This window comes from Wyeomyia smithii, chromosome 1 (assembly GCF_029784165.1).
Source record: "Wyeomyia smithii strain HCP4-BCI-WySm-NY-G18 chromosome 1, ASM2978416v1, whole genome shotgun sequence".
In the NCBI taxonomy this organism is placed as follows: domain Eukaryota; kingdom Metazoa; phylum Arthropoda; class Insecta; order Diptera; family Culicidae; genus Wyeomyia; species Wyeomyia smithii.
Window position 1 is genome coordinate 202696621 of NC_073694.1, and position 25545 is coordinate 202722165.

At 38.8% G+C, this 25545-nt stretch overlaps 1 protein-coding gene and 6 non-coding genes across 8 annotated transcripts in view; 4 read left to right on the forward strand and 3 right to left on the reverse strand.

Moving 5' to 3' along the window:
- The window catches only part of LOC129718751 (plastin-1), an 87404-nt gene that overhangs the window by 42065 nt on the left and 19794 nt on the right, over positions 1-25545 (forward strand). The window contains exon 1 of one of the 2 annotated variants that reach the window (XM_055669799.1): positions 19549-19922. The exons of the other annotated variant lie outside the window; for it this stretch is intronic. Coding sequence (XP_055525774.1) covers positions 19845-19922 — 78 coding nt within the window. The 5' untranslated portion in view covers positions 19549-19844. Of the gene's footprint in view, positions 1-19548; positions 19923-25545 lie in introns of those variants that run through there. 2 annotated transcript variants of the gene reach the window in all.
- On the reverse strand, positions 5999-6138 carry Trnal-caa (transfer RNA leucine (anticodon CAA)). The gene is made up of 2 exons: positions 6101-6138; positions 5999-6043 (listed from the first exon to the last, which is right to left on the reverse strand). It is a non-coding gene; the product is annotated as a tRNA-Leu (tRNA).
- Trnak-uuu (transfer RNA lysine (anticodon UUU)) lies at positions 13363-13435 on the forward strand. Its single transcript has one exon. It is a non-coding gene; the product is annotated as a tRNA-Lys (tRNA).
- Trnal-caa (transfer RNA leucine (anticodon CAA)) lies at positions 13545-13668 on the reverse strand. Its single transcript has 2 exons — positions 13631-13668; positions 13545-13589 (listed from the first exon to the last, which is right to left on the reverse strand). It is a non-coding gene; the product is annotated as a tRNA-Leu (tRNA).
- Trnak-uuu (transfer RNA lysine (anticodon UUU)) lies at positions 17740-17812 on the forward strand. Its single transcript has one exon. It is a non-coding gene; the product is annotated as a tRNA-Lys (tRNA).
- On the forward strand, positions 18355-18427 carry Trnak-uuu (transfer RNA lysine (anticodon UUU)). The gene has a single exon. It is a non-coding gene; the product is annotated as a tRNA-Lys (tRNA).
- Trnal-caa (transfer RNA leucine (anticodon CAA)) lies at positions 18724-18843 on the reverse strand. The gene is made up of 2 exons: positions 18806-18843; positions 18724-18768 (listed from the first exon to the last, which is right to left on the reverse strand). It is a non-coding gene; the product is annotated as a tRNA-Leu (tRNA).

Consider the following 25545-nt stretch of genomic DNA (forward strand, 5'->3'; position numbering starts at 1 on the left):
GTCAATCGTCTGCTAGTGCTTGAAGGTTTTGTAAGCTTTTGTGTTCCCATGCCTGCTAAACTGTAAAAACGACGGTCAAGTAACGCGTTTGGTTGATATTACGAAACTTTTAGCTGGCTTCTAGTGATTTTCAATTCAACACTGTATTTGAATAAAATTTTCATTTTTCAACGCAATGTCACTTTCAGCAACAGAAGCAGAACATACCCGCGTAATGCTTCTTCCCCAGTGAATCGGAGAAAACGCATATTTTACCCACTTAAATATCAAGTATTATTTGTGCTTCTAACAAGGCAGGGAAGGAAATGATGTTTATGGTTTGTTATTTCACTCGAACCGTCATGCTTTTTAGCTCGCCTGTTTGTGTTACTGGGGCAAGCCAAGTGACACTAAACAGTTGAAGAAAATAGTTATCATATATCATGTGCACTTTTGATTTATTATTGTCGTTCAATTTGTCCGGAAGACATTGAATGAAATTTTTCCCGATTTGCTCGGTTATCACTTGCTTCGAAAATTGGTACCATGGAATAGAGTGCAATTGATCACTTCACAATAAATTCAAATAAATCGCTTCATGCGCATTTTTCCCAAAATAGTATATAATTTTTAAAAAAGTACTGGTATGGGCAAAGAAAACTTCTTTGGTTCTGGTGTTGGCGCAACATAGATGAACACAATTCCTGGAATCTCTGTCGATCTAATACAAAACCAAACAGTAAATGCTCCATATTAGACTCTTATGCTGAAATTAATCTGTTTGAGTGCTAATGAGCCGTTCAAAAAAGAATCGCGTCTAGATTAAAGTTTTCCCCCTGATTGTTTTTCAGTTTTGCCTGATATTTCCTGAATTTCTAGGTTTTCGTCACTCTGATAATTTTCGGGCAATTTGAAACTTTTGATCTGTACATTTTACCACGAATTTTCAAATGATCAAATTTACCTCACTGATAAATTTCGCCTCATTCCATGGTACGCGAATATGTTGATAAATATTCTCGCCGCAGAATCTGTAGAATCATTTTCGCAATGAGAAGCCATTGGAATGATTTTTTTCTGAAGATGGCCGTATTTCGTCTCAAAAATTGCCTGGAAGGAATTGATGTCACGTAAGTAAGTTTTCCGAATGTGATGTCGGAAAGACTGTGAATAAATAGTTTTATTTTGTCAATTTTACGACATCCTGGGGACATCTTTTCCGATTGACGGATTTGGCTGGCCTTTATAAGCACTTTTAGCAATGCTAATTTTAACTTTAAATTGTTTAGAGCTTTTTCTGGCCTTTAGAAGCGTTTTTTGACCATATTTTTTTAGGAATTAGTTTTCCCGGCCTTTTTCTAGTCGAGGTTGCATATTAAATTGTGAGGTGTATTTCCATTCGATTGATAGCGTGCCGATAATTTGCTCCACAAGTACAATTTTGAAAAATGATGTACGACAATTTTGCAGTCCTTAAGTAATGCTACAAGTTAGCACTAAATCGAAAAATGAGTAAGTTAAATTAGGATTCACTTTGATAAATGATGCGATCATGCATATAATTTATACCCGACTCTATTGTGCTATTCAGTTTATTTTCCGTTCAGTCGGTTGATTAGAAATGCACATTTAGCTTTTTTTTTTTTGGTGTTGGTTTGAACTAATAGACATGAGTAATGTTGTAGGGGCCACGCGTGAGTGTGTGATTTATTATTATTTTTTTTTTTTTCGTAAGATTTGGACCACTGCGACCATTATTTTGATCTTTTATGGTACACCTCTTCTTTAGTCTAGGTACTCGTGGCAGACATATCACTATTGATGGAAGTGATCGTCGTTGTCATATCGCACCTTTTCTCCCAATTTGGCACTGAATTTCGTATTAAATGTATTACCTCATTAGGATTCGCAGACCAGACCTCAAAAGGCAGTGGCAGAGCAAATGTTCTGCGGTTTCACATTCGAACCCGCAGAGACGACAAATTTCGTCATCTGACTGACCAATTTGTTTCAGGTGATGCTTACTTGGACAGTGTTCTGTAAACAGTTCGGTAATTGTCCTTAGTCCCTTTTTTATTCAAACTAAGCAATTGCTGCCTTTTCTTGACGCTTGGTTTTATTAAGCGTTTAGACTGGCGTAGCCCTACTGAGCATATCCAGTTCTCTTGTATTGTCCTATGTTCCCAGGTTTTCAATTCTGCCTTTAAGGCGCTTGATGACATCCCACAGAACGGTTCTGGGCCAATGAAATCGGCACATGACCCCTGTCTAGCTAACGTATCGGCTTTTTCATTGCCTTCCATTCCGCAGTGACCAGGAACCCAGTATAACCATACTTGGTTCCTTTCTGCCAGTTGTTTCAGTGAAAAGACTAGCTTAGAGGTACATGTGAAGTAGGGTGGTCGGTATTACCGACTTTTCGAAAAACCGGTGTTTCGGTATTCATAAAAATAAAAACCGGTAAAAACCGGTATTTTCATTTTTTCTGACTAATACAAACCAGGGGCGACTCGTGGTCTATAAACCTACTAGTTCAACTACAAAATTCTGAAAATCATAGTTTGGGGAAATAATGACAATCATGTCCGCGAAAAAACGCAAGTCATTCTCTCTGTACTATTTGAAAATGAAACTGAAAAATAATTAAATATATACAGAAAATTGGATTTGAAATTTTTTTTTTGCCTAGCGTTTTAGGTCGCATCTATTGATTATGTTTTTGCATTTATGAGTACCTATGCTGCATTACGATCTAACTTTTTTTTCTGTAAGTTTTGGACCACTTATTTTGATCTCTTTTGATGTTATACGATCCAGATACAACACTGGAAAAATTCAATAGTGTTTGGAAAACTTTAATGAATGAATCCAGTGATATGATAACGAAGAACATAAATTCGAAACTCATGTTAGTAAAAAACTTAATTTAAATTAATGAATAAATTTGAAATTCTTAGAGGAACAATTATTGAAACTGTTGAGAAGAGTAAATGAATGAAGAAGAAAATGAAATGATGATCAGGCAAGAATTTACATTCTATGAATCCGAAGGAATCGAAGGTAAATACTTTTCTATTCTGTTTGATGCTCTTGAAACAGTTCTTCCAAATTCAGTTGAAACTGAGAAAACATTTTTCTCAGCTAGAATTATTGCTAATGAAATTCGCTGCGGTTCGGGCGACGAAGCTTTGACCATGCTACAGCTATTTAAATTTCACTTTCTCAAGAATAAGGAGCAGTAATTTTTAGGACGAAATATTTTATTGATTGATTTTTTCATCCTGTAAACGCTTTGTAGCAGGAGCAACATGTTCATAATTAGGTGCAACCTGTGCAATGCACACGGAGACGCTAAAACAAAAATAAATCCCTGATCCAAATTTATATTTATATATTATTTTTTTAGTTTTACTTTTAAATAGCACAACACGAATAATGATATACGTTTTTTCGCAGACAACATTGTGGTTACTGCCCCAAACTATGTTTTTCAGAATTTGTGGTTGAACTGATAGGTTCAAAATCCACGGGTTGTACAGAGGCAGTATGAGTGTGTAAAGAGATTATCTGTTCTACTTAAAAAATAAATGTCTTGCTTCATTGATATGAAGTTTTTAAACATATTATCGATACATACAAATACATCATCTGAATCCAAGCAGAACAAACAAGAAGGAAACAAAAATTGATAAATAGGTTAGAGTAAATTAAAATTCAATGTTACTTCTGTCTAAATATATTTTTTATATACGCCTTCATGTGATTTGTAACACCGACCTAAGTGGGTAGCATTCATTAACCTTACAATGATTTATGAATATTGTGACAATATTTTTTTAATTTTAAGAAAAATACCGGAAATACTGTTTTTTTTTTGCCTCTCCAATACCGGTATTTCGGTATTGAAAAAAATATCGGTTTTACGGCTATCAGAAAAAATGTATATGTTAGCATGCCTGTATTTCCTAGCCAAACAGACTTGTGCACATTCATAAATTGCAAATATTTCGGCCTGGAACACTGTAGGCCAACGGCCCATTGGTATTATCCCAGGACCATTTATACCTGCTCCGGTTGAATCATTCATTTTTGAGCCATCTGTGTAAAAGACGACAGATCCTTGTCGGATATTCGAGCCACCTTGTTCCCAAACTCGTTCGGTCTCTATGATTTTAAAAGGTATTTCGAAGTTTGCTTCTGGTGATTCATTTCACTAGAGCACAAAACTTTTCCGTTTTCTGATTTGAGACCGATTCAAACCAACAGACAACGATATGCTTTTGGAGCCACTCACAGTAAGTGGTATATTTCAGTGAACTGCAAAATACTATATACACGATGTGGATCTGATTTATACCAACATAAGGAAGGCTGTTGGAGCCACTCACAAATTTGTGGGGTTTACTGGAGAGGAATACAAGTTATCGTATTTTAATTTTTCAACCGAGTTAAATCTGTTGTTGGAACCACACATAAGTGTTTATGGTAAGCTTAGTTAGTATCAAAAGTGTGAAAAACCATTCTGGGTGAATTACGTATCATTTTCCGTAATAAACCTTTCCGACTTTCAGAAGTGTTTTTTTAGCAATTCCGAGCTCTAATGTGATCTCTTTTTCGTTTATTAAAAGCTCTTTTTGGCAAATCTTAGTTTAATTTCAAACTCCGTGCAGGCTCCGAAAGCTATTAAATACTGTGACACACATTATACAGCCAATCGATCAACTCAATATTTCCAACACCTCAGGTTCAAAATTTCACTGCGCCTGTTTTTTAAGAGTCATTTTATACCTGAAGCGTTTTTTGTTTTCCTTCACCTTTTTATTGGTCTCACTGAGTGGAAGCATCCGATTCCGATCGGTTTTCTGTACCATATCAGTTACTCGCTTTTGTGGTTTTCCATCGGAGAATCGAATCCAACCAGAACCAGTCTCTGTCTATTCGCTCCAATGGCAAGTACTTAATTGCATAACCCACTTGGCACCGATCCAATTGGCGATTAAATGGATTATATCTCTGGGCAGCAACTGCCGCCGTCGTAACCTACCTCTGGCTGGGCCGAGGTTCTTTCTCGATTTGTCAACTGCAACCGGCAACCAATTTGTACACATTACTTCATGCGCACGCCTTTGATTCGTGTCGAGAATTGCGATGCTCATTTTTTATCATTATATCTACACCAGTTTCGACTGTGAATATTGCACGGCAGGTTATAGGGGAGAAAGATGTTTACACACCCGCTCCTTCTTCTTCCTGCAGGCCGCGCGCACCGCGAGCCGGTAATTGAACGATAACAAATTATCGAACCATCGAAGGCTGCGCTTTTGCAATGTGTTCTTCATATGCGCTCAGTTTCAGTAGAATCAATCGATCCGGGAGACGGACCACCCTCCGTCTGTCAATCATCAATCAATCGTGCTCCCATCTTTGTCGCGATAGGGATGAATTTAGGACAGATAAATTTCGTCAGTTGTTATGAAAAATTTGAAGATAATATTTGTCAACCACAATATACAGAAATGATAATAAGCATCTTGACTCTTGAGTCATCAATTTTTCTAGGTATGAATCAATACCTTTCCGATTAAATTTACTTTCCAACTCACGGCTCACGTTTGAACGTTTGATTCCTCTCCATATTTTGCATGATGAGTCACCTCTCGATGCTGTCGTGACTCATAACCTTGATTTACAGCACGCTCTTTGTTCGTGCATAACAACCCCATTTGCAATCAATCAGCTTGAATATAGTACATTCCCAAGAATGTACGCCGTTATGTGATTTATACTGGCGACATAACAAACCGCCAAACAAACTCGCCCCAGAACAAAGAGAAGCCTTTATGGCTCGGAACGAAAGTTAAAGTAATAAACACAGATGTGCTGCTTCCTCGGCGCAGTTGGCTGTAATCAAAGTCATTTAACTTAAACATATGTTTACTTCTCCCGTACACGTACAAGTGCACCAGTAAATTTGCCGGTAGAATTATCTTAACCGTCGGCAAGTTGACAAAATATTTTTTGTCAGAAGTGGGATTCGAACCCACGCCCTCAGAGAGGACCAGAACGCTCACACACAAATCTGCTTCACACATTGTTTGTGTGGAAGGCAGACAAGATTTCTCTTGAGTCTGGCGCCTTAGACCGCTCGGCCATCCTGACATGTTAACTATTTTGACAAGCATGTCAGGCCGTAATGACCCACTGTCCAAATAACCGCGCTACCTGATAATGACGTTTCCTCTGGCTGAACAAACGGTACTTGGCGAGGCAATTAATTAGTAACAGATATTGTATTATTAACATGAAACCAGTATCTTCCCGCAGAAGTTAGCTATGCAGTCAACCGGGCCAATATAGCCATAGGCCTCCCAGTATTGCTAGTTGCCATATCGAATTCCGCTGCGAGCGAAACCTGTTTTCCATTGCGTTACTTAAAGCTTATATCACAACCAGTTCCAACCGTAAAATATCTACCACCAAACGCTCTAAACTTAGCTGTCTTCTCAAAAACCTCATTTTGTTCAAGGTTGCAACCACTGTTTTTTCCCAGATTACAATACCGACCGATCTGTTACTAGTTTGCAAGTTGGTCCCCACGTTTCCAACGAAAAAAAAAAACATTGTTCTGCAATTTTCGTTTCGGTATTTTTATTATCCATTGGCTATTTTTCGCCACTTGATTTTCCCACACAAACGATGACTCGCTCGCACGCTACATATTTCTGCATAGCATCAGCAGAAAGTCGATCAGTAGATCACGAAGTTGTTTAGCAACAGCTCAGCAACGACATCATAAATACATGCACACCAGCAGCAGCAAAGCAACATTAGACAGCATTAGCTCGCTTTTGAAGATAATTTAAATCGACAAGAAAAAAATCCACACCCTTGCGAGCGAGAAGCTCCGATGCAGCACACAGTAGAGCCATTCATCGCTGCCCGTTTCCTTAGCGTGCAAATGATCGCAATCGGATTGCTAATAAAAGGCAAATTAATTGAAACTGCTTACGACGAAGAGACCCTATGATGATTGGGAAATTGAAAAGAAAACAAACCTCACCTAGATAAACAACAACATATCATCTACCATTGCTTATTCGGCAGCCGAACAGATAAGTCGAGATTTCTGTTTGCTCTGCTTTTTACTGTAATAAATTCCCGCTTTATTTTAGCGTTCGCGACGCAGTGCAGTGTTGTGGTGGTGATACGCTGTAGGTGCTAACGAGTGCGCTACGATCAGCGTTTGTGGTAATTTCCCCCCTCTAGCAGCTGAGGAGTGTTGTAGTGGTGTTGCGCGTGTGCTGATACGTGTCGTGCCGGTCCGAGTGTGGATATTCCGTCTCGCAGCAGTGAAGGTCAACTCGATTGGTGGTGGATCCCCACAGGGGAAAAAGCAAGCGGTTTCGCTGCTTTGCTGTTGGAGCGACAGCGTAACCGGTGCTGGTTCACATCTACATATAAAAGATAAGTGTCAACCATTCTTTTCTCTGTTCCTTTCCTATATATATATACATACATATTTCGGTTTTGGATTCGCTTAGTCATTTTTTTCTTCTTATATATAGTCGCTTTCTTTACATTTAAGAATATAAGTATTCAACTGCATATATCTAATAGCTCTTAACGACAGATAGTTCACAGCCGCTCCATGGCGGCGGGTGGATTGTCTATCCCTCCGGACCTTTTATGCAGTTCAGGGGGTGAAGAATCCGAAATGGATTTCTCTGACATCCCGAAAAACGATGTAGATGGCTTCTTTGACGTTATAAAAAAACGAAAAAGAGCGCGCAAAACTGTCTCGCCTGTGCCACCCACTAATGATGTAACAGTTCGGGTGAAGAAATATAAGGAAGACCAACCTGGACTTCGTTGGGTAGTTTTCTTCCGGCCCAGAAACAAACCCCTAAAGGTCGTTCAGATCTGTAAACTTCTGCGAAAAAGATATACCAGCTTGGTAGAGGTTTATAAAGTTAAAGCCGATAAACTGAAGGCCACATTTTCTGATCTTCAACATGCAAATGCAGTTGTTGAAGATCAAAATTTTACGATCGAGTACCGGGTGTATATTCCGGCTCGAGCAACTGAGATCGAGGGCGTCATAACGGAACCCGATCTCACAGAGAAAGAAGTTATGGAAGGAGCGGGTCGTTTCAAAAACCCAAACCTCCCAGAAATTAAAGTCTTAGAGTGCCGGAGAATGTACTCTAAGGACAACACGGGTAGCTACTCTCCGAACGATTCGTTTCGAGTCACCTTCGAAGGGAAAGTGCTCCCAGATTTCTTCGAGCTGTACAAGCTCAGACTACCGGTACGACTTTTTATCCCAAAAGTCATGTCGTGTACAAATTGTCTGCAGCTAGGGCACACGAAAACCTACTGCAGCAATAAAACCAAATGCTGCAAGTGTGGGGAAATCATGGAGAGTAACCATGCTTGTAGTGAACAGGAAGCAAAATGCTCCCTATGTGGTGGTAGCCCACACAAAGTCGAGACGTGCGAAAAATATAAGCTACGGTTTGACGCACTGAAAAAATCGACAAAACAACGTAGTAAGCAGTCTTTCGCACAGATGCTAAAGACTGCCCTACAGCAGGAAGAAAATCGTTACTCCAGTTTGGAGAACGATGATTCGAATGATGACGAGGAGGATTATCAACCACTCCCGTCAACCGGAGCTGTGCGAAAACGGCCAAGTGCATCTTCTCCTAAACTCCCCAGAAAGGAGCAGAAGAAGACGCCAACTGATACTCCGCAAGGTTCCGCTCCAAAGCAAAATGCTAAAGCGACTCCTCCTGGTTTCAGAGTTAACTACGATCAGGAGTTTCCTAAACTTCCAGGGAAACAATCTGCTACCACCCCTAAACTGTCAACGGAGTCTGAAATACCGTCTACTGATGGGCGTATTTCATTCAAAATGATCGTTGAATGGATATTCACCACTTTTGGTTTATCCGATGCTCTTAAAAGTATGATTTCGGCTTGGCTTCCAACAATTTGCATGTTGGGTAAGCAACTAAGCACCAAATGGCCCCTCCTCGCGTTCGTATCCTTCGATGTCTAAATCAGACAGCCGAAGTGACGAATCGACAACAAGGATCATACAATGGAACTGTAGAAGCTTGATCCCCAAATTAGATAAATTTAAACTCCTGCTTCACGATAGCAAATGCGATATTTTCGCGCTATCTGAAACATGGTTATCAACTGATACGACACTAGCCGTTCAAGACTTCAATATCATCCGTTTAGACCGAGGAAACTCTTATGGCGGAGTGCTCCTTGGTATAAAAAAATGCTACCCATTCTTCCGAATTCCTCTCCCAGCAATTGATGGCATAGAAATTGTTGCTTGCCATATAACAGTTGCTGGTGAGAGCCTTACGGTCGCATCAGTCTACATTCCACCTAGAGCTATTATAAACCGGTTGCAGCTAACACAAATAACGGAACTGCTGCCGACTCCACGCCTTATCCTGGGAGATTTCAATTCTCACGGTATAGCGTGGGGAGCACCTGGAGATGATAACCGGGCTATTCTTATTGAAAGCTTACTAGACGAGTTCGATATGACCCTATTGAACATACCTGGGTTAGCTACAAGAATAGCAAGGCCTCCAGTACGAGAGAGCACTTTAGATTTATCTATGTGTTCCTCCTCAATAGCTTTGGATTGTAAATGGGAGATTATTCAAGATCCCCATGGTAGTGATCATTTGCCAATAAGTATTTCGATTATGAGCAGACTCCAGTCTGTTACCACAGTCGAAGTAGAGTATGATCTCACCCGGAATATTGATTGGGAAAAATTCTCGAACATGATATCCCAGGAGCTCGAAACAACCGACGAGCTTTCTCCATCAGACGAATACAACTTCCTTGCGACATTAGTTTTAGATAGCGCGTTGCAATCTCAGACGAGGCCCGCCCCTGAGAACAAGTTGAAAATTCGTCCTAACAAACAATGGTGGGACAAAGAATGCACCGAGATGAAAAAAACTCTGAAAAGAGCATACCTAGCATTCAGGAATGATCATTCCATTCAACTTTTTGATCAGTTTAGAGAGCTGGAACTAGAACAGGCTAAACTGCACAAACTGAAAAAAAGATCATACTGGCAAAGTTTCATAAGCACGTTACCCAGAGATGCTTCTATGAGCTATCTCTGGAATACGGCTCGAAAAATGCGCAATAGGTCCGACAGTAATGAGGCAAATGAATACTCTGAACGTTGGATCTATGATTTCGCAAAAAAGGTATGCCCAGACGCTGTCCCATCACAGCAAAAATTCAGCGATACAACGGCTTTTGAAGAACCAGAATTTACCATGTTGGAGTTTTCAATTGCCCTCGCGTCTTGCAAGAACAAGGCTCCAGGACCGGACAGGATCAAATTTAATTTGATGAAAAACCTGCCGGACTCGGCCAAGATACGATTTCTTAAACTGTTTAATAAGCTTATCAGGAACAATATGATCCCGAAAGCTTGGAGACAGGTTAAGATTATCGCAATCAAAAAGCCAGATAAACCTGCCGCAGATCACCGCTCGTATAGGCCGATTGCGATGCTCTCATGCATACGCAAATTGCTTGAAAAAATGATCCTTCGTAGACTTGACAACTGGGCAGAGTCAACTAACCAACTATCAGAGACCCAGTTCGGCTTTCGTAGGGGCAAGGGCCCTAACGATTGCCTGGCATTGCTAGCCACAGAAGCGGAAATGGCTCTTGGTAGCAAACAACAAATGACCTCGGTTTTCCTGGATATCACAGGCGCATTTGATTCAGTTTCAATCGAAATTCTCTCCGAGAAACTGCATCAAAGAGGATTCTCCTCTATATTGACAAATTTTTTGGTCAACCTGCTGTCTGAAAAGCATTTACTTTTCAACCACGGTTCTTCAACAATAACACGAACAAGCTACATGGGTCTCCCCCAAGGCTCTTGTCTGAGTCCGCTGTTGTACAACTTCTACATCAGTGACATCGACACATGCTTGACGGACGGCTGCACGATGCGCCAGTTAGCTGACGACTGTGTAGTTTCAGCCACGGCGTCTCTAGCCGCAGACATGAAGAACAGCCTGCAAAACACGCTCGACAATCTGACCGGTTGGGCCAGTTGTCTTGGAATCGAGTTCTCGCTTGAAAAAACGGAGATGGTAGTCTTTTCAAAAAAGCGACCACCACCTCGTTTTGAGCTAGTTCTGTCCGGAAGACCCATCACTCAGTCACCTAGCTTCAAATATCTCGGAGTATGGTATGACTCTAAGTGCACATGGGAAAAACATGTCAATTACCTGAAGCAAAGATGCCAACCAAGGATCAATTTCCTTCGAATGGTAACAGGAACATCATGGGGAGCCCATCCAGAGGATTTGATACGACTCTATCAAACCACGATTCTGCCCGTAATAGAATACGGCAGCATATGCTTCAGAGGTGTCGCAGCTTCACACATGCTGAAACTCGAGAGGATACAATACCGTTGTTTGCGTATCGCTCTAGGCTGCATGCAGTCGACACATACCATGTCCCTAGAGGTCATAGCTGGAATACTACCTCTCAAAGAGAGGCTGTTTGAGTTGGCTTTTCGTTTCCTCATTAGATCGGAAATAGCAAATCCAATGCTTATTGCGAACTATGAGAAATGTTTGGAAGTTGTTCAGAAACCCTGTATGTCAGTATACCAGCGGTTCATGACCATGGAGATAAACCCTTCGGTTGTTGCTCCATCCCGTGAGATTTCAACATCGCTCAACAATTCTTCTGTTGTATTTGATTTGACGATGAAACAAGAAATCCATGGAATTCCCGATCACCTTAAACCAACAGTTGTGCCATCAATATTTTCGGCAAAATTTGGCCACCTCCCAAAACAGAATTCCTTTTTCACGGACGGATCTGTGATGGATGGACAATCCGGATATGGCGTTTTCAACACAGATCATCGCATATCTCGCAAACTGGCACAGCCCTGCTCCATATACGTAGCTGAATTAGCTGCCATACACAATTCACTGCGAATTATCGAGCTCAAGACACCAGACAATTACTTCATCTTCTCGGACAGCCTCAGTTCTATCGAAGCTCTCCGATCGATTAAACCGGTCAAGCACCCGTCCTATTTCCTTCCGGAAATTAGACGGATATTAGAAGTGCTGGTTGATCGGTCTTTCATTATCTGCTTTGTGTGGGTCCCCTCTCATTGCTCAATCCCAGGCAATGAAGAAGCTGATTTATTAGCAAAAAGGGGTGCCATAGAAGGAGATATATTTGATAGACCGATCACCTATACCGAGTATTTTCATCTGCCCCGACAACTGGCTCTGGAAAACTGGCAGGAAAAGTGGGATAAAGACGACCTTGGGCGATGGATGCACTCGATCTCGCCCAAAGTGTCTACAAAAGCTTGGTTCAAAGGGTTAGATTTAACTCGTGATTTCATTCGAGTTATTTCGCGCCTAATGTCCAATCACTATGTTGCAAACGCACACCTCTATCGAATAAACTTAGTCGATAGTAATCTGTGCGAATGTGGAGGGTACGAAGATATTGACCACATAGTCTTCGTATGCCCTAAGTACCACAGAGCAAGGGCCAAGCTTATAGATTCTCTCCGGAAACAGAAAGAGACGTTTACAATGCAAGTACGGGATGTGCTTGCTAGCCGCAACCCCGCGCTTGTAATACCCATTTACGACTTTTTAAGAGATATCAAGTATCGAATTTGATTATCTCTATGCTTTCTCTCCTAATTTCTCCCAACACAACAATCATAAAAAGTTTCACACTAATTCTGTTTTTTTTTTTTCTTCTTTCTTTCGTTAATTTTTTTTATAGAAACATGAATCATCGCTTCTTTTTGAGAGACAGGATCCACCGATCTTAGATATAAGTTTTGATTTCAAAGAGATAAGGAACCATCACCCTCAACGAATAGTAGTAAGGATTAGTATTTAGTTATAAAGAGAAAAACTTTGATGTTAATGTTAGTCGTAGGCTTAAATGACATGTATTTTTAAATTGTATTTTTTAAAGAGAAAAGATGAGAGGGTTTTTATGCCTGTTTGAGGAGGAGCAGTCGGGATACAGGCTCTACTCAAGCTGGCTTTTCCCTACTCCAAAAGATATTCGGCCCCGTTATGCTTCGCGGTTGGGCCTAAATAAATATTAGAGTTTAAAAAAAAAAAAAAAACATATCATCTATCATCTTACACAAAAAGAAACAAACTGGACTGGGTAACATTTGCTAATAATTTTTTTCTGTCTCTCTTTCTTGCAGGTAAGCAGCTGTCGACTTAAACTTAAAAGTTAATCCAGTCTCTAGCTCGCTGCTGGACACAACCGGTCCAGGATGTATATGGTGTCCTTGAGGCAAACACGGCCCGGATAGCTCAGTCGGTAGAGCGTTGGACTTTTAATCCAACGGTCTAGGGTTCAAGTCCCTATTCGGGCGTCGGAAGCTTTTTTGTTGTAACTTTTCTCAAAACTATTTTACCTCTTGAAATGTATGCACACCTGGTACGCAATGTGGTTTGTCATAACACCAAAACAAAAAAGTTCTTTGTCAGAAGTGGGATTCGAACCCACGCCCTCAGAGAGGACCAGAACGCTCGGGACTTGAACCCACACTGGGTGTGGTAAGATTGCTCTTGAGTCTGGCGCCTTAGACCGCTCGGCCATCCTGACAAGTTGGGGTGGGGCTGACCAGAGTAGTTGCACAGCTGTGCGTACAGGAGTTGCTCATACTATAAAAAAAGAGCGGTCGCCACTTCCGAATTGACACAGGTGGTTATAAAAATACAGATAACGTACTGCGCGGAATTATTTAGTTAATGAGGATAAGTTTAATTTTATTGATTCATTTCGTAGACATCATCACGCGGTCGTTAGTTTTGTATACTTATGGGACGTCACGGCCGAACATGATATTTGGTTTGAAATAAAAATGCGGAGAATTCTCGCGATCTTTTTATATAGTGTAACGGGGGTATTTTTGCCCACCCGTGAACATTTTACACGTTTACAAGTAATTAAATCTTAATTTGTTACATTTAATGATTTGAAACTAGCTGCAAATGCCTGAAAAACTGCTATAAGCCAGATTTTTTTCATTTTCCGATGCCTAATATTGCGAAAGCTTCATGGCAGTCAAATCCACTATTTCTACTTTAAAAAGATCAAAGGTGATCTAAAATATGATTAGTTCAGAATATTTCATCATATACGGTTCTTAATATTATTGCGGGCCAAATGTAGACATGGAGGTCCAAAATATGATTTTAATACTTCATAAAAATTCCGATATTTCTAGTATATTTTACAGTAATTTGCATTGTATATCAAAGTAGACACTTAGCTCTTAGAGCTTAGAGCTCTTGAAAAAAATCTTGTTTTTTTCCAATTAATTGTGCAATCATTTCGTAAAGTTGGCGAAATACTCCCGTTTCCCTATTTTATGAGTGAAATTAACGTCAGTTTTTAATTTGTGTTCTCTATAGTACACAGATATTCTAAAAATAATCTAAAAATGCTTGGATGAACTGAAATATTATTTTGTGACAAATAAATCATTAATTTGACTAGTAAAAATGTATAATACGGCACTCCCAAATTGTGAATTAAGTTCGAAATTTTAATAAAGTCATTTTTCTAGAAAATTTTCAATAAAAAAATAAGACTCAATATAACATGAAATCGACATAACGTAACGAGTTGAAAAAAAAAGTAACGTTATAACAAGGAATACAGTCGTCCCAGTATCGAGATTTAAATTAACCATACAAAATCGAAAAAATAAGAAAAAACCTTCGTTTTTTCGCTAACTTGTGGTAAATACATTGAAGTTTTGTGTTGAAAATATACTTCCGTTCTTACACAACTTATATCATCAATAATTCACAAAATAATATGCTCTTTCGACTTACACTATTCTGGGCCATTTTCCGACTCTTCCAGTATTATGAGCCAATGCTCCCAGTATTAAAAGTCAGACGAACATCTTTTTGCCTTAAAAAACAGAGACATTATTTTGGAGAGTAATTCCGACAGTGAAGTTTACATCGAGATGAAGGTTATAAAATCATAAAGACATTGAATCAATTTCGATAATAAATTATTGTAATATTTTGCTCATTTTTTTCAAAGTTTTTGTTTTTCTCATGCTTTGAATACTCATGTGTTTTGACAATAGGGGCCTTATACTCCGTCGAAAAGAGCACAGCAGTCCAAGCTGGAAGGCAAGAGTTCGATGCCCGATACAGTTACCTATCTTTACGGGTTGGAAGTTCGGTCGGCTGCCTTAGTGCATAAGCGTCATTTGATAACTGTGGAAATGCTGTTCAGCGAGCGCTTATGAAGCCAAGAAGTTCAAATTTCCAAACTGGCTTCAGTAATCAAAGTTTAGAAATCACTGTTTTACAGGGTTAATTTTGACTTCAAAGTAAGATCATTAGTAGCAGTTTGTACACTACTGAAAATGCCGATACATTATATTCAAGAGTCATGCTCATCAGTGCAGGGATTTCGTATAAAAGAAATGCAAAGAAATGTTGTTCACGTTCACCAAACTTCAATTTGACTATCAAAAATCATTTACACGCGTAAAAACCAATACAAAATATAGCCTAGCCGTTATTACTGGGTGGCCCATAATACTGAGAAAAACGAATTTCGTGACCAGCATTATTGGCGTAGAAAAATAGTTAAAATACGAAATTCAGAGCAGATATTTCATAATTCGATAAATACATACCAATCATTCATTATTCATTCTTTCTATTCATTTTGTTGATTAAAACGATGTTTTTCATGAGATCGGCTGTGCGACTGTGATGAAAACAACAACAAATTATCAGCTAATGGAAGTCTACCGACATTTACTGGAAAACTTGAGAATTTAGCTCTTAAGTGCAGGGGTTTCGCACAAAAGGCATATAGAGAAATGTTGTTCACGTACTTGTTAAACTTCAATTTGACTTCCAAAAGTTATTAACATATGTTAAACCAGAAATATATGTATTAGACAGACTGGCCAATAATACTGGTTGACCCATATTACTGGGATGACAGAACTTGTATTTTACATAGCTTCCTTTTTTTAGTATTCTTCTCTTTCAGCTTAATTTTTGAGTTCACTTTCAATTAAATTAACGATATTTACCACCTCTACGATTTCAATTAAACTCCTCTAGAGGGCGAAAACTTCAATGACAAACTCAACAGGATCATTGACATTATCTCTTGTATAAGGAATAGCTTTATACTGACTGACCAGTGTACATGTAACTTGTTCGTTTTTCTTTGTGTTTATGATTATGCTTTGAAAATATTTAGTAGAGTAAGAAAAGATATGAGGTTTGTTATGTCTTTTTGAGTAACAGTACTGTGCCTGTGGATCGAATGTTTCCACTAGACGCTCAATTGTTGATCTGGCAGGACTATGCCGACCATAAATTAGACGTAGCGCTCTTAAAGTTGAGACCACTGACTCCGAATTGTTGATCTGGCAGGATGATTAAGCCGACCATAAATTAGACATAGCGCTCTTAAAGTTGAGACCACTGACTCCGAATTTCGGTTGTACATTTTGATATTCTCGTTGTTGGATCATGTATCTTTCCATTATGAAATGGCAAATCTGACTGAAGAGAAATGTCAAGAGAACAGGAAAAAATATGGCATCGTATAGTGATCCCTGTCGGTCTACTATTTTAGCGCTCTGGAAAAAAAACTATTAAAAAAAGCTATCATTATTAAAATAACGTAAGCTATTCGTTATTCTTTTGATGTTTTGCAGTCTGCAATCCAAATTTACAATTTGAAATTCCCAAAAACTCAGTATATTTTCATTAAAAAGGACTCTGGGCAAGTCTGCATAAAATTGTTAAATATGCATTCAAAGCATAAATCAAAGCTATCTTCTGAAACTAGGTTCAATAGTGCCAAACCCTGCCGTCTAAACTTTTGACCCTGTTCCATAGTTTTTTTTTATTCCGGCCAATTTTTCTTTTGAAATTCCGATAAGATTATACATTATCCAATCAATCTGTTACAGCTCTAGCCACTGCATGCATGCATTGAAACTGCATTTAAAAAAAAAAACACTCAAAAATGCTTACTCAATACTCTTCGAAAAACGAAAGAAAATGCTAATTTTGTCGTAATGTTCTACAAAGTGGAATATGACACTTCAATAGTATACAATTGAAGGAGAATTTAACTAAAAGGACATTCTCATTTTAATTTTCGGGTTTTTTGTTCATTGTGGGATCTGCAGGCCGTGGTTTTCCACCACTTACGGTGTCCCAGTTGCACACAATTCGTTTTGTTTTGTCGGGAGAAAAGCCACGTCTTATCAAACATCACAACATCTGTTCCATTTGTATGTGAACAACAGGGATACAGTCAACATTTGGCTAAATACTGCGCGTTATTCGAAATGGCGATTAATTATTAAATTTTATTGTGAAAGAATAATTCTACGTAAATATTTTCTCAAGATAGTTATCTTTGAGAATCTAATACATTAATTACTTCTGATCTAAAAATACGATTAATAAGTTAATTCACCATATTGCAGTTAATTTACAAATTTCTTGTCTTGTCTGCCTGTATTTACTCTCTTGTCATCGAAAGGACGGTAATTTAAATTCACACTCTGATACTTTTGACCCACCCTGAGGTATTGCGATAAAATAAAAACCCCGTACCTTAAAGGGTTAGAGTACCAGATTTGTTCCCAGCACGGACGAATTTCATGCCCGGATAGCTCAGTCGGTAGAGCGTTGGACTTTTAATCCAACGGTCTAGGGTTCAAGTCCCTATTCGGGCGGCTGATATTTTTATTTTCTTTAAAAATCACACGTATGATGAGCATCGTCCTTCTTTATTCATATGATATGTGTGTTATACAGTATGTCTTTTGCAATAAGCTAAAGATAATGTTTTTACGCAAGCTTTGAAGTTGCAAAAATATGCTATTTAATTTTGTCCATGTTTGTATACCATTTATTTCACAAATAAGTATACCTGATACAATTATCGTTGTAGAAAACAACACCTGAATCAGTGTCATGAGAATTGATTCAATTATCTTTTTAATGCGTGCAAATACGCTGGGCTTAAATTACCACTGAATGTTTAGACCATTTGCTGAATAATACAAGTGCTAATACCCTATTCTTTTTTATGGCTTTCACTTCGAATGAACTATAATGAACAAAATTAGTCACTCAATCAACATTGAATGCTCTTGTGTGCTGTTGATGATTGCCTACCCTGCTCTTAGCCCTTTTCCTTTCAGGTTGTAAAAAATCAAACATTGAAATGTTGCATTCGTACAACTAGGACGTGTATGACCAGCTCACTCTACAAGCCCGGGTAGCTCAGTCGGTAGAGCGTTGGACTTTTAATCCAACGGTCTAGGGTTCAAGTCCCTATTCGGGCGGCATATTTTTTCTTTTCTACGAAAGAACTTATTTATTTCTGCATCTAAATTATTTTTACTAGATAAGTGAATAATTTCATTAACAAACTCATATACTTCTGTTTTTACATACCTACTTCCTTTGAAAGAATCCTTAGGAAACTCCTCTTGAACATAGCGCATATGGCTTTTGATCAAACTACGCTCTTTAAACCTAAAACCTCCTAAACGAAAAATCAAAAAATTACGATTCCTTGAGTAAATTCTAAAGCGACGAACCGCAAAAAATGTGATTCACAAAAGTTCAAAAAAATTCTTGTCAGAAGTGGGATTCGAACCCACGCCCTCAGAGAGGACCAGAACGCTCGGGACCACCCACTTTTCGTGGGTAAGATTGCTCTTGAGTCTGGCGCCTTAGACCGCTCGGCCATCCTGACATGTTGGGTAGTGCGCTGCTAGCAGCACTACTGGTAAAGTGATCTTACCAACAGGTAGAAACACTCGTGACTCGTGAGAATGAGCGAATGAACGATGTTGGTGTGATGTGTGGCTGCTAGCTGCGACACTCACTGAATGGAATGCACGTGGCGCGCACAAATCGCGCGCGCAATGGTGTGTACCCACCACCACGAGAGAGAAAGGGGACGGTCGGCGGTGTGTTAAGATGGGTAGGTACGTAGCATATTTTTATTGATTGCGGCCGAAACCCCTTCGCATTTGATGATGGTGGGATAATCGGGGTGTTATAATTCGATTCGCGAGGTGCTAGAGTTGGAGGCGCGCGGTTTGGCACCACCGAAAAGTGCAAGAGAGGTTTGGTCGATTTCGCTTCGGTAATCAGCTAATGAATTAAAGATTTTTTTACGTGCTTCGACGATGAAGAGCTGATAATTACCGAGTTTTTTTGGTTATAAGTTTCCTTTTTATTTGCTTTTATTTTTTGGTACTTTCCTTCGAGTTGGCAAAACACACCGTGGACATCGGTGAACGTTGTAAATACTGGCAATTTAGTTGTTGTTCGACCTTCGATCGTGTTAGCTTTAGTTGAGCTGACTTTGACTTCGCACGCTGGCGGAGGTTAATCCTATATAGGGTACAATTTTCGATTATCGCTTACGATGCGTCTGCCACAGTGATACTGGTATCAAACCGATGTGTTATCAATTTGGAATGAAAACAATACACTGAGTCGCGAAAATGTAGAGTTGTATCGCATTTAGTGGAATTTTGCTGATAAGAATTAGCTGTTGTCGTCGTACCTGTCGAAGTTCTCTGCCCTATTGAACAGTTTGGTAGCAAAAGTGCAGGAACAAGGTGTCTCAGTGTCCGCTCGCGGAAGTTGGTTAATTGTCGTGAATAATTTGGTGGCGTGTTGGCCATCTGTGAGTGTTCGCTAAAATTGCTGTTCAATTATTACAAGTGAAAAAGAGGGGAGAAAATGGATATCCAAAGTGTGGAAAAACTTGACAACATAGAAGAATTTCGGAAAATGTTCACACCGGAGCTGTACGACCAAGTAAGACCAAGAGTAAAGTAGTTGTTTGTAAAAATGAAACATGAAATCGGGAAGGGTGTAACTATGATGCGTCACAGGTGAAATCCCAACCCTTCGGACACAGTTTTCACAGCTGGTTCCTGATTCAACCTCATTCGAATGTTTTATTCACTAGTTACGTAATGGAAGGCTGAGTCATACTCTTGTTGTGGCGAGAATTCAGTCTGAATCAGCACTTATTCATCCCTCCGTCCATCGGAAGTGTCAAACATTACAATTTATTTGCCTACAATCACTTGCCAAGCCTTTCTTTTCCTCCGGTTATTATTTACCGAACTAAATTGGAAATTGACACGTCTGCTAGTGCAAAAGCAGCAATCGAAGGTGGCAATGAAGTTGCCCGTCGTCATCGGCTTTATGTGTGTTTTTGAGTGGCTGGCAGCCGTAGAGTTTGACGTCGGTAGCAACACCGTTTATCAGTATCAGCCGATTTCGGCTTTAGTAGTGCGCTGATTGATACTTTTTGATCGATGGCATGGCGTTTACATGGAATTGAACGCAAAACAACGGAGCGGTATTTGTTAATTGCATTAACAGCAAGTCTGATGTTTATGTGAGTGAAGAATAATGATCTCACAACGTTGGTTTCAGCTCAGACGTAAACCTTAACTTAGAAAATTAGTAGGTTGTTATCTATTTTCTTGTCGCTATTGATGCGCTATCTATAACAGGGAACAGTAATTGAACAATAAATGGAACAACAATCATCGAAGGCGATTGTATAAGCGACCGGTTGAACGTTGTTAATATGGAATTCAAACGGAACTCGGTGCATTCAGTCCGAGGCCAAAACTCTACAGTCACTACAGTGGCATCCAAGAAACCGGAATTCCCGTTTAACGTTTGTCTGTAGTCGTTAATGCTGCTGCTTGTTAGACAACCGTGAACCGACGAAGATGATTCAACAATTTGCATGTCATATTTTTGATGTAGTATGCAAAGTTGGTGAGCCTTCAGCCGTCCGATGTCTTCCCGGTGGTGGCGTTAATCAAATTATGAAAGTTTAATCAATTAGGCTTTCGTTGCATCGTAAGCTGCTTGCCACGATCCCCCTAGTGGCGTGAAGATGAAATTTCCGCTGGAAATGGTGCATAACCTACCTCATTATGCAATACGCATAGTTTCCTTTTTTTTTCTTTGCTCGGTGCATATAAAGTTGCTGTTTGAGTCGACATTAAAATGGTATGATTATTTTATGCGCAGTTGTGCGAAACCAATATGTAAATATTCTGAATCAGTTGTTTACTCTGCCTTTTTTATTTTGTAAGAAAGTTTATTGAAATTTATTGGTGAGCCTCACAAAGTATATGATCACGCAGGAAGTAGTGCATAATATCGATATGTTTTTAACGCTTTGATTCAAAATTTTGCATAATCACAAAACAACCATAGTTCTTGGTTCTTCTGATATCGCAAAACTAAGAACCACGTAGTCTGCTTCATTGGATGATGTGGAAACTGTCATTTGCTTTTCACTTGACTAAGACACCAGAATTTCAAACACCTTGAACGCATATCCACTTATAAATTTTCTTCAGATAACGGACTCATCGTCTCAAGCACGGACAGTGTGATTTAGACCGATTTTATTGGAAACGGTGCAGGTAACCTACAGGAAAATACAGCAGTTTACGGTATGGTTCACCAACAGTTTTCCAAAATTTGTAGCTTGAGACAAACTCCTACAAGTTCCTTCTTTGTGGAGGTCCACTTTGACATCAGTTGCTTCTTCAGTTCCATAACTGACACCTGCCTTCTATTAACAATAGGCATATCATCTACTTAGAGGACGATGTAGATCTCATCTGCCAGATGAACTCTTGTGTGCAATAGCTCCAATTGTTTCTGATCAAATTCCTCATTACAACAACTGAGAGACTGTTTTAGTCCGTAATGAAATTTGCATAGTATATGATGCTGATTTGACTCCATCAGAAACGCTGTTTTCGCGTCCAATTGGTAGAACACAAATCCTGAATGCCAGCTGCTAAGACGAACCTTATTGTGGTTAACTTGGCAACTAGAGCAAATATCTCCAATCCAGTCCGGGTTTCTGCTGAAATCCTTTGACTACCAAATTCGGCTTGCGATTGAACCATATTTCTGCTCGAGAAACACCACTCGCCAAAACTGCTTCAGACTTCAATACTTTGAAAATATTGAATCGATGAGCAGGAAACGGATTCTCTCTGCTTGGTGCGCTTGAATCCTTCCGCTACACCATTTTGTTTTGGCTAGGGTGGTCGGTATTACCGACTTTTCGAAAAACCGGTATTTCGGTATTCATAAAAATAAAAACCGGTGAAACCGGTAAAAAACCGGTATTTTTATTTTTTCAGATTAATACAAACCAGGGGTGACTCATGGTCTTTAAACCAACTTTTTCAACTGCAAAATTCCTAAAATCATAGTTTCGGGAAGTAATGATGATTGTCTTCGAAAAAAAAAACTCTGTACTATTTAAAAATAAAACTAAAAAATAATTAAAGGGTGTCGAACGTCTCCGGAAGTGGTTTCTGCTGCAGTCTTATGCAAAAACCTGCCGAAGTAAGCCACTGCCGAAGACGTTACCTACATAAATTTAATTTTGAAATTAATTTTTTGCTTAGCGTCTCAGGTTGCATCTATGTATGGACGTGTCGCTGCATGATTATGTTTTTGCATTTATGAGTATCTATGCTCCATTACGATCCAGATTTTTTTTTGTAAGATTAGGACCTCTAAGACCATTGTTTTGATCTCTTGTGGCATACGATCCAGATACAACACTGGATAACAATGTTTGAAAAACTCCAATGAATGAATCTAGTGATATGATTACGAAGAACATAATTTCAAATCAGTGCGTCTTGAACTGTCCTACAGATCAGACGTTTTTTCGGTTGCTTGTGGACTGGTCTTTGACTGCCTATAGCTTCAAAGTTTGTGTTTTGTCAGTGTGTCTTTTAAAGACTACCTGAAAGTTATTTCCCATCAGTCTTTCTCAAGACTACCTACTTTTGAATTTAACATTTGTTTTAACTTTTTTCGTATCACCTGAAATGGCTGGACGGAAAAAGAAACCTCGCATCGCTGCGGGGAGGAAAAGAGAGGCATCTCTTTCTGACACTTCGAGTGTCTGTAGTGACAATCCTTTTGATATTTTGCTTGAGCATGAAGCTGGTGAAATGGAAGTTACCAATAATGAAACTATACAAAATATAAAATCATTAAAAAAGGAGAAAGTTCCACCTATTGTGGTAACTATTTCTTCTGAATTTAATATATTCAAAAAGGAACTTTCAACGTTTGTTTCTGACGTTAAAGTTACCTATCAGATTGGCCGTAGAGGTGAATGCCGCTTATTAGCCGACTCAGTAAAGGGTCGTGATCGTCTTGTTCAGTATTTAACTGACAAGATGTACAAATTTTTTACATATGACACCAAGAACGCCAAGCCGTTCAAGGTTGTCTTGAAAGGTCTCACCAACGATCAAACCGTTGATGAGATCAAACTTACTTTAACAGAATTACTTGGCATAGCCCCTACCCAAGTAATTCTAATGAAACAAAAATCACGAGGCGAAAACAGTCAGAGAACTGGAATTTCCCTTGTTAACTATTTAATTCATTTTAACCGCAATGAGGTTAACAACTTAAAATTTTTTGAAAAAGCACATGCTTTGTATAATGTGCGTGTAAAGTGGGAAATTTATAGGAAGTATGGCGGAGGTGAAAAGCATATCACCCAATGCCGTACTTGCCAACGTTATGGCCATGGTTCCAAATTCTGTAACATGGACCAAAAATGTCTTAATTCTGGAGACTCTTCTCACAAAAAGGACACATGTCCTGTGAAAGAGAGTAAAAATTTTCGCTGTGCGAATTGTAACGGCAACCATATGTCAAATTTTTATCAATGCCCAGTCCATTTAGCAATTGTTAAGGCAAGGCAAGGTAAACAAAATTCAATTTCTCAATTAAAACCAACTTCAAAACAAAATTCTCCAAGCGTACCAGTGACGCATAGTTTACCTACTCCTTTGCATACCCGTTTAACTTATGCACAGGTTACAGGTAGTTCGAACATTATACCGCCTAGTGTTGGTAGTTCGAAAATGACCGTTAATATGGGTAAGCAAAACACGCTAGAAAATAATTGTACATCTATCCCTCCAGCTAATATTGCTGCCGAAAATATTTTTTCTAATGTCAACTGCCTGGGGCCTATTACGGCAGGTAAACTTTCTTTTTTGCAACAGGCAATGTTCGATCTTATGAACGCCATGTTGCAGGCAAAATCAATGTTTGAAGCCATTCAAATAGGCACAAATTTTACTATTAAAGTGGTTTCTAATTTAAAATTTAGCAATGATTTTAAATAAAACAATTAAAATATTAAATTGGAATGCTCGCTCATTGAAGGCCAATGAGAATGAGCTTTTTAATTTTTTAACAGTAAATAATGTGCATATTGCAATTATTACTGAAACATTTTTGAAACCTAACATAAAATTAAAATATGATTCCAAATACGTGGTTCATAGATATGATAGGATTCAGGGTTCCGGCCGTGGAGTTGCAATTGTTATTCATCGCCGAAACAAACATCGTGCTCTTCCCCATCTTGAGACGAAAGTTATTGAAACTTTGGGAATTGAAGTTCAAACTGAACTTGGGATTTTATTTATTGCCGCAGCATATTTACCATTTCAATGCACACGCGAGCTCAAAAATTATTTTAAAGGTGATTTACAAAAACTCACCAGAAATCGTTCGAATTTTTTTATAATCGGCGATTTTAACGCTAAACATCGTTCATGGAATAATTCTCAAAGTAATTCCAATGGCAAAGTTTTATTCAATGATTGTTCTTCACTACTATTCTGTTTTGTCTCCGAATAGTCCTACATGCTTTTCTTCTGTAAGAAACCCTTCAACAATTGATTTGGTGCTAACGGATCAAAGTCATGTATGTAGTGATTTGATCACACATGCTGACTTTGATTCTGACCATCTTCCAATAACTTTTTCTTTATCCCATGAATCAGTTTTAAACCCTATGAGCTCTGTTTTTAATTATAACAAGGCTAATTGGGAAAGATACAAAACTCATATTGAGAGAAATTTCAATAATGAGCTTGATTTGCAAAACGAGGTGAATATTGATTCCGCTTTGGAAGCATTAAAATGTGCAATTGTTGATGCCAGGAATTATTCTGTTCCAAAGGCTCAAGTGAAATTTGATTCATCAATAATTGACGAAAATCTTCAACTTCTAATTCGTTTGAAAAATGTCCGCAGACGTCAATATCAACGTTCTCGTGACCCTGTTTTTAAAACTATTTATAAAGATTTACAGAAAGAGATTAAACAAAGATTTACTCTTCTGAGAAATCAAAATTTTGAGACTAAAGTTGAAAAATTGAAACCATATTCAAAACCATTTTGGAAGCTGTCGATGATTCTTAAGAAACCTTCAAAGCCTATTCCAGTTTTAAAAGATGGTGAACGTTTTCTTGTATCCAATGAACAAAAGGCTCAAAGACTTGCTCAGCAGTTTGAGAGTGTTCATAACTCAAATTTGAATTTTGTGAGTCCAATT